This window comes from Malaclemys terrapin, chromosome 1, assembly GCF_027887155.1.
Source record: "Malaclemys terrapin pileata isolate rMalTer1 chromosome 1, rMalTer1.hap1, whole genome shotgun sequence".
Lineage (NCBI taxonomy): Eukaryota > Metazoa > Chordata > Testudines > Emydidae > Malaclemys > Malaclemys terrapin.
Window position 1 is genome coordinate 297,741,287 of NC_071505.1, and position 13,416 is coordinate 297,754,702.

A 13,416-nucleotide genomic window follows, 5' to 3' on the forward strand; every position below is an offset into this window, starting at 1 on the left:
TTAAATGGGCATTGAATCAGGTCCCAGATGCAAGTGGTTTCAATATACTCTGTTGTCTCTAATATAACGAAATAAACTACCTGGGGCCAAGTCAAGCTGGATATGAGTCGACAGTGTGCCCTTGTTGCCAAGAAGGCTAACGGCATTTGGGGCTGTATAAGTAGGGGCATTGCCAGCAGATCGAGGGAGGTGATCATTCCCCTCTATTCGACATTGGTGAGGCCTCATTTGGAGTACTGTGTCCAGTTTTGGGCCCCACGCTACAAGAAGGATGTGGAAAAATTGGAAAGAGTCCAGCGGAGGGCAACAAAAATGATTAGAGGGCTGGAACACATGACTTATGAGGAGAGGCTGAGGGAACTGGGATTGTTTAGTCTGCAGAAGAGAAGAATGAGGGGGGATTTGGTAGCTGCTTTCAACTACCTGAAAGGGGGTTCCAAAGAGGATGGATCTAGACTGTTCTCAGTGGTAGCAGATGACAGAACAAGGAGTAATGGTCTCAAGTTGCAGTGGGGAAGGTTTAGGTTGGATATTAGGAAAAACTTTTCACTAGGAGAGTGGTGAAGCACTGGAATGGGTTACCTAGGGAGATGGTGGAATCTTCTTCCTTAGAGGTTTTTAAGGTCAGGCTTGACAAAGCCCTGGCTGGGATGATTTAGTTGGGAATTGGTCCTGCTTTGAGCAGGGGGTTGGACTAGATGACATCCTGAGATCCCTTCCAACCCTGATATTCTATGATTCTATGATTAGAATTACATAGGACCCTGGCATCTTCCATTCCAAAATGTGCAGGTCTATTTTCCACCAATTCCCCTGTCGCAACTCCCTGATAACCATCCTATAAAAAGAAATAGTCAAACCCCCAAAACAGTCAGACCAAATCTTCTCCCCAGCCCAAGTAACTGGGCTAGCTGGCTGCTGCAGAACTCTCTGGGGTCTGGAAAAGCTAGAATGGAGCCACTCTTCAGCTGCTAGTCCCCCCCTAAGAACTGGAGTTGGTTTGCCAGTCCTTAGTGAGGAAGAAGTGGAGGATCTATGCTACAGGGGATCCTCTGGCCCTACGTCTCCTCCCAGCTTGTTCCCAAGTCTCTTCCTGGCCAAGAAGTCCCAATGGAATTTGGCTCTAACTCACTCCCTGTGCAGCCTCTGCAAGTCTTGCTCCTCCACAGCAAAACTGAACCTGCTTAGCTCTGCATGGAGCCATCCACACTCATGAAGATCTGCCCCTGTGAGTGGATTCCACTGCATGCCACTTTTAAAGCATGAAAAAAGGAACAGATTTCTTTAAATAAAGCAAAAGTACATCACAGTAAAAGTTGGGGAGAAACAAAATTGACCTGAACAAACCAGGACCAAACGGGAGAAACTTCTCAGGCTAGACATAAAATCTCACATGCAGTAAAAAGTGACTATCAGATCTAAGTTATTTTTCATGCGTTCCTTATTTCCTTGACTATTACTTCTCAGAGTTCTCAGAGAAATAGACTAGAGGTGTGCAGGATCACATTGACTGACTGTACTTTAGTTACTTTGCGGTAATGTGTTCAAACTCTATTACAATGTTGGTACCTGGACTGGTTCTTCTCTTCTTCCAGGAGTATCTTTTGGATCGGGCTGGCCCCCAGCTTTCCCTTGTTTCACAAGATAGGTTTTGTCTTTTATTTGTGGATTCTCCTAAAGGATATATTTACAAAATGCTCCTTTCAGTTACTGGGTAAATTGGATATTGACTTTAAATGATCACTTCTGGAACTGAGTAGGGGGGAGTTGTTACCTGGAATGCCCCTGCTTTGAATCTAAGTTCTTTCACATCACTGTGGTACTGTTGCCGAATTTTCTGTAATTGCTTCAGGTATTCCTGTTAAACAACACCAAGTTTAGAATATTGTGCATGCAGTTTCCCTTAGAAAAAAATGGTTTCCTGGTTACGAAAAAAATAATACATGGACATCCAAATTATGTGTGTAATTATATACAGTAACATTGATTCTACCTTAATACACCTCTACCCTGATATAACGCTGTCCTTGGGAGCCAAAAAATCTTACCGCATTATAGGTGAAACCGTGTTATATTGAACTTGCTTTGATCTGCCGGAGCGCACAGCCCCGCCCCCCCCGGAGCGCTGCTTTACCGCGTTATATCCGAATTCGTGTTATATCGGGTCGCGTTATATCGGGGTAGAGGTGTATTTTAATGTAGTTTTTGTGTGTAAAAGATACCTACATTTGTTTTAACAAATAAGTTTATAATAAACTAAATACATTAGCATGTAATTTTTGTGTATCCATATGAGAAGTAAGTATTATTACTATTTTATCAATCATACAAAAGCATCACAGAATCGAGTACAGTTTATATAAAAAATACAAGTAACCTTCATGGATAACAATATATCGCGTAAATAGCATCTCTAAATGTGGTAGTGAAGGGTGAAACTGGGAACAAAAACTACGAGAATAATATATCCTTTGGTTTTTAAACATGGGGACTCATTCTCCTCTCACGCAGTTTTTACAACAATGTAATTCTACTGACTTCAAAGGAAGTGAGATCAGAATCAGCACTGTGCTTTTTCACATGGCTACTCAAATCAGCTTCTTGTACCAGGACCTTACCAGGTGGTGGCAGTACTACATAACCTGCATATGAATCCAGCTAAATACAGTACTCTACTTGTGGACAGGGGAAAGAGTATCATTTTTCACAAGTGAAAAGTGTAATTGCCAATTAATATAATAAAATGGCTCTGACCAACTAAGATGAACATGTCTTTTACCTCTTCTTTTATTTCATTCCTTCTAGCCAGATCCCTCTGATGGTCTTTGAACTGCTCTTCCATCACTTCCTGCTGCTGGACCTGGTTGTGACGTGGGTCAGCAGAGGATGGTCGCAGTCCCTGTTGATATACAAAAGATCATTTCCAAAGCAAAGGAATTTCCATTTAGAGATTTTCTCTTCTGAGTTCCCCGCCCCCCGTGCCCTAATCAAAAGTGACATAAGTACAGTACATATTTCAGGGAGAAATAGTTATAATGGTATTTCACATTAGGAGGATTTTCTTACAATAAAAAGTAAAACCTTGAGAAGAAAATTGCGGAGTAAATCGATTAAAACATTACAGCAGAGTTCCCTGTTTGTCAGTGCTATATTTTGCTGTGAGAAAGACACAAGTTCATTTTCTGGGCTTTCACTCATTTCCACTTTAGTGATTGTATTCTATAATTCAATTTATACTTACCAACTGCTTTTCCACTTTCATCTTGTACTGCTGGGCTTCGAGCCGTCTTTGAAGATACTCTGCAGGCCTGACAGAACACAATGACATTCAACTATGGTATTTTTGTTTACAACTTTCAGCAAATTATACTAACATGGAAGCTCCCTATATATACACACCTAGAAATTTGTTTACCAGAAGTTACTTTCTGAATTCTACCTATATTGTGCTAAATGTATAAAGAATGTACTATTGAGTAACCATATATTCACTTGACCTCTGTCCCTTGCCCTCTCCACTCCATCAATTATACCAGTCTTCTGAAGTTTGAGAAATAGTATATGAACATGTTATTAAAAACAATACTGTTTTGTAATGCATTCACACAAGAACGAAGAGTTAAAGTTGCATGTTCAATCCTAAATGTTGCATTTTCTAACTTCTGTGTGCCTGTAACACCTTCACTTTGTATTAGCAGGGGTTTTTCATAGAATTTCTTTTTCTAGTTGCAAAACAGTCAGCAGTCACTTGTAAGTTCCTTGGTCCTCAGTTATTTGGCATCATGCCTTCTGAATGCTACTGTCATTCAAAGAACCAAACTCAACTTAGTTTGTCCTTAACATCCTGAATTTAGCCATCCTTAAGCTAGGTATCCTAAATTCAGTCATCCTTAATTGAGATATCCCCAACCCTGCCTTCCTTGACCAAAACCTTATGACCCAGCCTACCTTAACTGAAGCTTCCCAAACAAGTCACAATTTAAAGTGCAAACTAGATACAATCAATTTAGGATTGAATAAGGACTGGGAATGGCTGAGCCATTACAAACATTGAATCTATCTCCCCTTGTAAGTATTCTCACACTTCTTATCAAACTGTCTGTACTGGACTATCTTGATTATCACATCAAATGTTTTTTTTCCTCTTACTTAATTGGCCTCTCAGAGTTGGTAAGACAACTCCCACCTGTTCATGCTCTCTGTATGTGTGTATATATATATCTCCTCAATATATGTTCCACTCTATATGCATCCGAAGAAGTGGGCTGTAGCCCACAAAAGCTTATGCTCTAATAAATTTGTTAGTCTCTAAGGTGCCACAAGTACTCCTGTTCTTTTTAATTTAAATCTGGCATCCCTGAATCCTTAACCTGGTCTACCTTATGCAATGCTTCTTGAACCCCTCCATTTGTGACTAATGGACAGGCAGCCTCAGAAATAGGAGAACGCTTCCAACTGTGGAGCCTGAATGATGAAGGCTGTGAAGTTTATAAACTTACAGGAGAAAGGAACCTTTCTACGGAAGCTATAGTATAAGTCTGCAGGAGGAAATCTCTCTGTGGCCTACCCTAGCCCTAATCTCCAGGCTGGAGAACCGTATTGGTCCTGCTGTGTTTAGAGCCTTCTGAGCATTTGAGGTTGGGGTGGCAGGACAGAGGGGAAGAACAGCCTTTGGCTCTTAAAAACCACATGTCCAGATCAGGGTAGTTTTATTTCTCCCACAATATTTGGACTGGGAGCTGCACGGAGATCTAGGACAAGTTTCTACAATGAACAGTTTCAAATGTCATGAAAATACATTCAGAAGTGAATCTTTAGGTTGAATTGGGTAGATAGAAATGGGCATTTCATTTTTTCTTGTTGAATCATGTGTAATACAAGAACCACATCAAAACCTGAGAGGGAAAGGAATCACACGGAATGAGTGACTCTGCTTCTACAGCTCAACATTGCTACATGATCAAAAAATTTGAGGAGTCAAGATATTGGTGATTCTTTAGTAATTAAATTGAGGGAAAAGCTTACCACTCAGGTGAGGGTGGTGCAACTTGTCCTTTCTGTTTATAATACTCCTCGACTCTTTGGTTGATGTGAGAAAGGTCATCTTGTACATAAAGTCTCTTCTGCAAGTTGTCAAGTTTATCATAGTAATGACCATAATGTCCATGTACTCTGGCAGCTTCTGGCCTTTCTGCCATCTTAAATCTGGAGCGCCAATGCTGAAAATACATATAACAGGATGAAATTTCAAAGGTAATGAATGATCATTCTTAACCAAGACATGATAAGCTGGATGCTAGTTTTTATCCTCTGCACTTGTCACATTTTTAAGGCAAGTTCCATTCCCACTCCCCATTCTCAGTTAGGTGATAATACTAACTGTCTACACTATACCCAGGACAACTTCCCCATACCTTTTCACACCTCATCTAGAGGCTTACTGGCTTCCAGAGGCACATTTTTCTTACTGCAGTCCTTTCCTGTCTACCCATTACTTCAACTCCCCTCATTAAGGGGCTCTCCTCATTGTGAGTCAGCCAACAGTTCTTTGTGCCTATAAACTAGATACATTAGAGCCATTGTAATAAATTTTATTCACATTGCTCTGAAGTCCTGAATGAATTCCAGGGATGACTTATTATGACACATTTTATTATGAAAGTTGGATATGAGGCAGCTCTATCTACACCTTTAACTACATTTCAGGAGTTACCCAGGAGCAAGGTGGAACAAAAGGTTTAATTTCTCAGATATCTACAGTTTTGATAGAAAAAGATGCTGATAAGAAAACAACCCAGATGAAAAGAGGGAGAGGGATTTGGACAAAGAAATTGAGAAAGGGGATATACATCTTCAATTTGTATAGCTCAAAGACTAAAAAATATATAAATTACTGTATAAATGGCGTATGACTCCAGTTTAGATCCATCATATTTTTGCTAATAGGGAGGCGGCAGGGAAAGGGAAACATATTTGCACTTGTAGTGCTTTTGTCCAGGAATTAGACAGTTTTGGGAAAAAATTATTAAAAAAGATTAATCTCATGATAAAACATCAGCTTCCTAGAGATCCCTTGACAGGCTTACTTAATGCTCTGGTAAAGGAGCTTCATTGTAAACAATGAATTTTTTTATTATTATTATTAGCAGTTAGACTTTGTATTGAACTTTATTGGAAAAATGTGACACACATCCCTTTCTTCTATGGAATTGTGGAATGGTAAAATATGGATTGTCCATGTAGCGGAAAAACACAAGTACGTACACAAGAGAAGTGCCAGAAAGAGGATAGGTACTGTACTTAAAAATTGGTCACTTTTTCTAGCGTACTCAGAAGAGGAGGGCTCCTCAACTGGCAAGCCAGACTATTTAGCCAGGTTGTTTGAGTGTTACTAATTCAGGATCAGGTTAATAATGTATTATATAGTTACATAATATGTTAACATTATATTTAGGGCCCTACCAATTTCACAGTCATAGGATTTTAAAAATCGTAAATTTCATGATTTCAGCTATTTACATCTGAAAATTCACGGTGTTGTAATTATAGGGGTCCTGACTCAAAAAGGAGTTGTGGGGGGATCGCAAAGGTTATTGGGGGGGTCCTGCAGTAATGCTACCCTTACTTCTGCACTGCTGCTGGCGGCGGCGCGGCCTTCAGAGCTGGGCAGTTGGAGAGCGGCAGCTGCTGGCTGGAAGCCCAGCTCTGAAGGCAGAGCTGCCGCCAACAGCAGTGCAGAGGTAAGGATGGCATGGTATGCTATTGCCATCCCTACTTCTGTGCTGCCACCTGTAGAGCTGGTCCCTCAGTCAGCAGCCACCACTCTCCAGCCACCCAGCTCTGAAGGCAGTGCAGAAGTAAGGGTGGCCATACTACATCCCCCCTTAAATAACATTGCAACCCCCCTGCAACTCCCTTTTGGTTCAGAACCTCCAATTTGATAAACACTGATCTCCCCTATTAAATCTGTATAGTATAGGGTAAAAGCACACAGAAGACCAGATTTCACAGTGGGAGACCAGATTTCAGGGTCCGTGACGCGTTTTTCATTACCGTGAATTTGGTAGGTAATCTTATTGTATTATAACTTTATATATTGTATTATATTGTAAGTTTGCCTAAATAAGAAAAACACTGTGCTCCAAATTCTGCTCTCAGTTATGTCAGTGCAAACCTGGAGCAACTTCACTATGTCCATTGAATTGCTCCGGATTTACACCAGTATAACTGAGAGCAGAATTAAGCTTTATATCCTTCAAATGGGAACAGACTCAGTTTGATTGCCTCCACTGCCAAATACTTTGAAATGCACTCCTGCCAGTAATCCAAAATAGCAAATTTAAAAAGCAGATTTCTTCCATCTCAACCTGACTACATTTCAGAAAGGAGTAAAGCGCTGTAAGTCTTGTAGGACCAGTACCTGGACAATAGGCTGCTGGACTCTTGAAGGAGGTTTCCATTCATTACTATGTAATAATTCCTGTTTCTTGACAGGTGCCACCATCCTGGATCTTGGAGGACGATGGTCCTGGACTCTCACTTCTTGAAGTTTAGGAACTTATTTAACAATAAAAATATAATTGTAATGGTAATTATTCCTATTGTTCTTATTACATAATAATTATAAACTGTAATAAAGTGCATATGTTTAATACACACTGAACAGTCTAATAAATATCCCTTTGGCCTTGTCTACACTACAAAGTTTTGTCGACAAAACAGTGACTGTGTATATTGCGATGCAACTTTTGGCAGCAAAAATGCCCTGTTCTGGCGACAAAATAAAACCACCCCAACAAGAGACATAAGGCTCAAAATTTTTGTCGACAAAGTGCCGGTGTAGACACCACACTTGATTTTATCGCTTTATTTGGCCTCCAGGAGATGTCCCACAATGCAGTTTGAACTCCATTGCCCTGCAGCCAGGTAAACAACCATTCACCCCTCCCCCTTAGAAGCCCCGGGAATTTTTGAAATTCCATTTCCTGTTTGCTCGGCATGGAGAGGTTTCATCACATCTTCTCAGGTGACCAGGGCAGGTTATCGCAACAAACGCTTTCCTGCTTGGACCACTGCGGAGCTGCTGGATCTTATACTTAGTCCTGCCATGAGTGCAGGAGACTAGACTAGATGACCTCTCAAAGTCCCTTCCAGTCCTGTGATTCTATGATCTTCTCAGTATATGGGGAGAGGAGGCAGTGCAGTCCCAGCTGCGCTTGAGCCATAGGAATTTGGATACCAACGGACAGATTGCTCAAGGCTTGAGCGAAAAGGGCTATGATTGGGACCCGCTTCAGTGCAGAGTGAAGATAAAGGAGCTGGGGCAGGCATACCATAAGGCAAGGGAGGCACACTGTCGCTCTCGTGCTGTACCTAAGACCTGCTGGTTCTATTAAGGAGCTGGACGCTATCCTCAATGGCGACCCCACCTACACCACCAAGAGCCCCTTGGACACTATGGTGGGCCTGGAGGCAGTGGAAAGAGGACCTAACCCAGAGGACGAAGTCATTGATGAAGAGGTGGAGTTAGATGATGATGTGCAGCTCCCGGCAGGGTCGCCTGGTGGGGGCAGGCAGCCAGGAACTGTTCACCACTCTAGAGGTGTCCAGCCATTCTCAGCAGTTGCTCTCCGGTGAGCAAGAAGCAGGAGAGGAGATGGTTGGTAAGTGGCTGTGGTTTGTGTAGTGCGGACGTGGGTTCAGGGCACAGAAATGTGGGAGGCTGGCTGTGTTTCTGTGTGCTGGACATTTCCCTGTGTAGCTAATCAGTACGGCAGAACAAGGTGTTGATCCATGCTGAGATCTCACAGGAATCCTCCAGAGAGATCTCCAGGAAAGTTTCCTGGAGGTACTTGGTAATCCTCTGCCTAAGGTTCCTTGGCAGTGCTGCTTTGTTCCTTCCCCCATTGTAGGAAACTTTCCAGCGCCACTTGGCAATCACTTGTGCAAGGACCAACGCAGCACAAGGCGAGTAGCATAGGGACCAGGGCAGAAGCCACAAGCATGGAGTAGATGTACCCTCATTTCCCTGCTTACCCTTAGCAGTGAGATGTCTGCTACAATGACCCCCACCTGTGGAAAAGTGTGGGAGAATTTTATAATTTTTTCCTAGTTGGCTGCACCATAACCCTTGCAGAGTGAGTGCTCTTTTCCCCATGTAGAGCACCACCCCCCAGCCAACACTCACAATGCTCTGGGTGTTCACATAGATGTGTGCTTGCCAAGAATCAGTGAGAAAGTGATTGTTATGTTACAAAAGGTGTATTTAACTGAAATATTTCAATGTTGTGCGTGAATTTAACAATCATGCTTCTGTGCATTGTTCCTTCTGCTTTAGCAGATGTGGCCTTCAGGAACACCCCACACACACTGGCTGAGCGCCTCCGTCAGATAAGTGCTCAAGACGGAGCAAAGAAGACATGTTCTGGGAGGTACTGCAGTGCTCCAATGCAGAGAAAAGAGAACGCAAGGAGTGGAGGGAAGCCGAAAGGCAGGACAGAAAAGAGAATCAGGAATTTGTTACGGATGCAACTGAGCGGATGATTAAAGTCATGGAGGAGCAAACACAGATACTGAAGTCCTTAATAATGCTGCAGATTAAGCAGATCCATGCTCGCCCTCCCCTGCAGGACATTCAGAGCTCTTTTCCATGCCCAACTCTGCGCGCAGAAGTCCTTTCCGCTTTCTGGGACTTCTCAGTTTCCCTTTCACTCCACCCCCTTGGACAACTTTCATAATTATAGCTGGACCTACACATAGCTCTGAAAGTCTGCCCTTCCCTGGTACCTCCTTTCCCACCAAGTGTGTGTGTGTGTATGTGTGTGTGCGCGTGTGTGTGTGTGTGTGTGCGCGCGTGTGTGTGGTTTCTTGTGAAATAAAAGAAAAGTTTTTGAATGGTAACTCATCTTTATTTGTTTTCTACAAACTGAGATAGCAGGCACTACCAATACATGCACAGGCAGTTTAATCATTTGTTTACTGGAATGTGAGGCCCCAAATGTCACCATTGCTTCCTAGGAAAATTACGTGTAATGTAACATTGCAGCACCAATTACAGAGATATACATTACTGGTTCTCTTTTCAAAAAGTGTTGCCTCAAAATCTCCCTGATTCAAACTGCCCCCCTCTGGGCTCCTCTGATAGCCCTGGTATCTGGCTGCTCAAAATCAGCAGCCAAGCAGTCTGCCTCAACACTCCACTCCTAAGTAAACCTTTCACCCTTAGCTTCACAAAGATTATGCAATGTACAACACGCGGCTATGACCATGGGAATATTATCCTCATTAAGGTCTAATCTGCCATAAAGGCATTGCCAGCGCATCTTTAATCTGCCAAAGGCACATTCCACGGTCATCCAGCACCTACTCAGCCTGTTGTTGACCCGCTCCTTACTGCTGTCCAGGTTTCCCTTGTATAGTTTCATGAGCTACGGCTGTAAGAGGTATGCCGGGTCTCCCAGGATCACTATGGGCATTTCAACATCCCTCACTGTAATCTTCTGGTCTGGAAAGAAAGTCCCCGCTTGTAGCTTTCTATACAGGCCCATGCTCCTGAAGATTTGCGCATCATGCACCTTCCTGGACCACCCCGCGTTGATGTCAGTGAAACGCCCACGATGATCCACAAGTGCTTGAAACACCATGGAGAAGTACCCCTTCCTTCTGATGTACTCCATCCAATGTGGTCTGGTGCCATCTATGGCCCCTCCACAGTTAGGGAAACCCATTTCTGCAAAGCCGTCCACTATTTCACGCACATTTCCCAGAATCACGGTCCTTCGTAGCAGGAGGCGATTAATTGCCCTGCACACTTGCATTAACCAACGGTCGACTTCCTGACTCCAAATTGATTTACAACCGACTGATAGCAGTCTGGAGTCGCCAGCTTCCACACAGCCATTTCCACACGCTTCTCTACCGATAGGGCAGCTCTTATTCTGGTGTCCTTGCGCCGCAGTGCTGGAGCGAGCTCCGCACACAGTTAGGTGGCTTTCCTCATCCGAAAGTTCTGTAGCCACTACTATTCATCCCACACCTGCATGATACAATCTCACCATTCAGTGCTTGTTTCCCTAAGCCAAAAGTGACGGTCCGCCCTCTATAGCTGTTCTGTGAATGCCAAAAGCAATCTAAAGTTGCTCCTATCCATATCACACAGCATGTCAGGCAACTGGAAGCCTTCTTCAGTTAGGAACTTTGCGATTAACTGCACTGCCATCCACGATGTCTTAATGATAGTTATCCGAGCATAGGAAAGCAGTGCAGGACCCATCCCTTCTCACAAAGATTCCAAGGTTCACAGCAAAGAAGGGCCATTAAAAAATGATGTGAAATAAAGCTGGAAGCCCATGAATGCTGGGACAAAAAGCAATGTATTACAGGACATTGAGCCCGGTCCCAAGATGCACTGCGATCCACTCCACCTTCCCACAACACCTAGCGACAGAAGGTGTCGAGCTGGACTGTGGGATTGGTACCCACAGTGCATTGCTCACACTGTCAATGATAGTGCCCCAATTGTGGACTCGCTCTGCCAACAGAGGGAGCGAGTGTGAACATGACTGACCGATTTCTATTATGCCGATTTTTGAGTGTTGGCATCACTTTTGTCAACAAAACTTTGTAGTGTGGACAAGGCCTTTATATTCCACCTTAACTAGATTAATAATACTATACACCTCACCTCATGCCTTACATCCAAAGAGTCCAAAGCTTTTTGAAAGCATTAATTAATTAAGATTCAGAACACTCTTGTGAGGTAGGTATCCTTTCACTCATTTTACAGATAAGTAAACTGAAGCACAGAGAGATTTGTTCAAGGTTACACAGAGATTCAGTGCTAGACTCAAGAATAGAACATAGTAGCTTTGAAGTCCAGGGCCAGATTTCAATGCAGTTAGCCCCCTAACCTGCTTAGGCACTTCTGTAAATCCCACTAGGTGCCTAGCTGCACCGGTAGACCCCCCAAATACCTTTGTAAATCTGGCCCTCAGTCATGTCCTCTAACCATCAGACAACACTTCACCATAGTTCTTCAGAACTGTAAGAAAAAAGAGCTGCAAAATGAGAAATTTAATTTATCCATGCCCCGGGTAAATGAGGAGGGCTGTAAGCCACTCCAATTTGAGTCTCACAGTCAGTGCTATTGCAAAGACCTCAACACTAATGAATAGAGGTGGTGCCCTTGTGAGAAGGAAGTAGACTGTTAGTATAGTCCTAAGTTTCTCCTGAGTACGGACTGTCAACTGCAAAGAGTATCATGACTGGGGGATTTATTGCAGCTAGGACCCAAGCTTATGGATAAAATTTTCAAAAGTGCTTCTGTGACTTAGTAGCCAAGTCCCTTTTTCAAAAATAACTTAGGCACCAAGGAGCATCAATCTAATTGAAAGTCAGTGATACATATGCTCCTCAGTGCCTAAGTCCCATTGGAACATGGGACTTGGCTCCTAAGTCACTCTGGAACATCTGAAAATGTTACCCACAATTCCTAGAAGTTAAAAAACAAATGAAAAAGGAACCAACCATATCTATGCCTGCAAATTTGTTTTAACTAACTTCTGTTCTTCTATAAGCAACATTGTGGAGTGTTTGTGATACAGGGGAGTCGCATCTTACACGTGGGTTTGGTTCTGAAGTCAGCGCGTAAGGCAAAAATTGCATATAGTCAAACGCTCATTGAGTGGAATGGCGGGCAGAATTGCCCGCACTACACGTACAGTATTTAAATTGTTATTTTTCTCTTCTTTTTTTTTTTTGCCGACCGCGTATAGTTAAAATCGCGTAAGTTAAATGCGCCTATGATGTGACTCCACTGTATACTGAAGAATACAGAACACAGATCGGGTATGTATACCTGACTTACCAGTGGGTGTCAATTACAAATGCAACATTGTTGTCTTTCACATTTTGATCTAATTTATTATGTTATTTTGCAAAATGCTGTCAGCTGACAAAATAATACAATTACCTGTCATGTTACTATTGAGATGTCTATGACTTTCAGCTCTGATTTAAATTGTATTTGTGCCACAAGTACAAATGAGATTATTATTTATTCTTACAGCACATAAACGTGTGCTCAGTGCTTTGCACAGTACATAGCAACACAATGACCCAGCCCAGATAAGCTTAAAATCTAATGATAGATGCAATGGATGAGTTGAGGAAGAACAAGGATACAGCAATAAGTGTTTGTGTTCAGTTAGTTTAGGCACGTGCACTTAATAGTCCAAAGGTATGTTTGGTTTTTTAAATAATTATTATTATTGACTTTTCTTGTGGGTGGTGAGGAAGGAGTGCTCCTTAAAGGGCATTTGTTCGTATGACAAAATCACTGTGTAACATAAAACAAATAGTGGTCTGTGCCCCAGAAAAGTGCAGCACTGCAATAGCATATGTTTTGCAGGATAGGAC

At 42.6% G+C, this 13,416-nt stretch overlaps 1 protein-coding gene across 2 annotated transcripts in view; it reads right to left on the bottom strand.

The window, feature by feature from the left end:
- Positions 1-13,416, bottom strand: part of NEK5 (NIMA related kinase 5) — a 48,456-nt gene that overhangs the window by 12,473 nt on the left and 22,567 nt on the right. For both annotated transcript variants that reach the window (XM_054015204.1, XM_054015205.1), the window contains 6 exons: positions 7,421-7,557; positions 5,026-5,219; positions 3,242-3,308; positions 2,780-2,899; positions 1,775-1,858; positions 1,570-1,674 (listed from right to left, as the gene is read on the bottom strand). In XM_054015204.1, the coding sequence (XP_053871179.1) occupies positions 1,570-1,674; positions 1,775-1,858; positions 2,780-2,899; positions 3,242-3,308; positions 5,026-5,219; positions 7,421-7,557 (707 nt within the window). The remainder of the gene's footprint in view (positions 1-1,569; positions 1,675-1,774; positions 1,859-2,779; positions 2,900-3,241; positions 3,309-5,025; positions 5,220-7,420; positions 7,558-13,416) is intronic.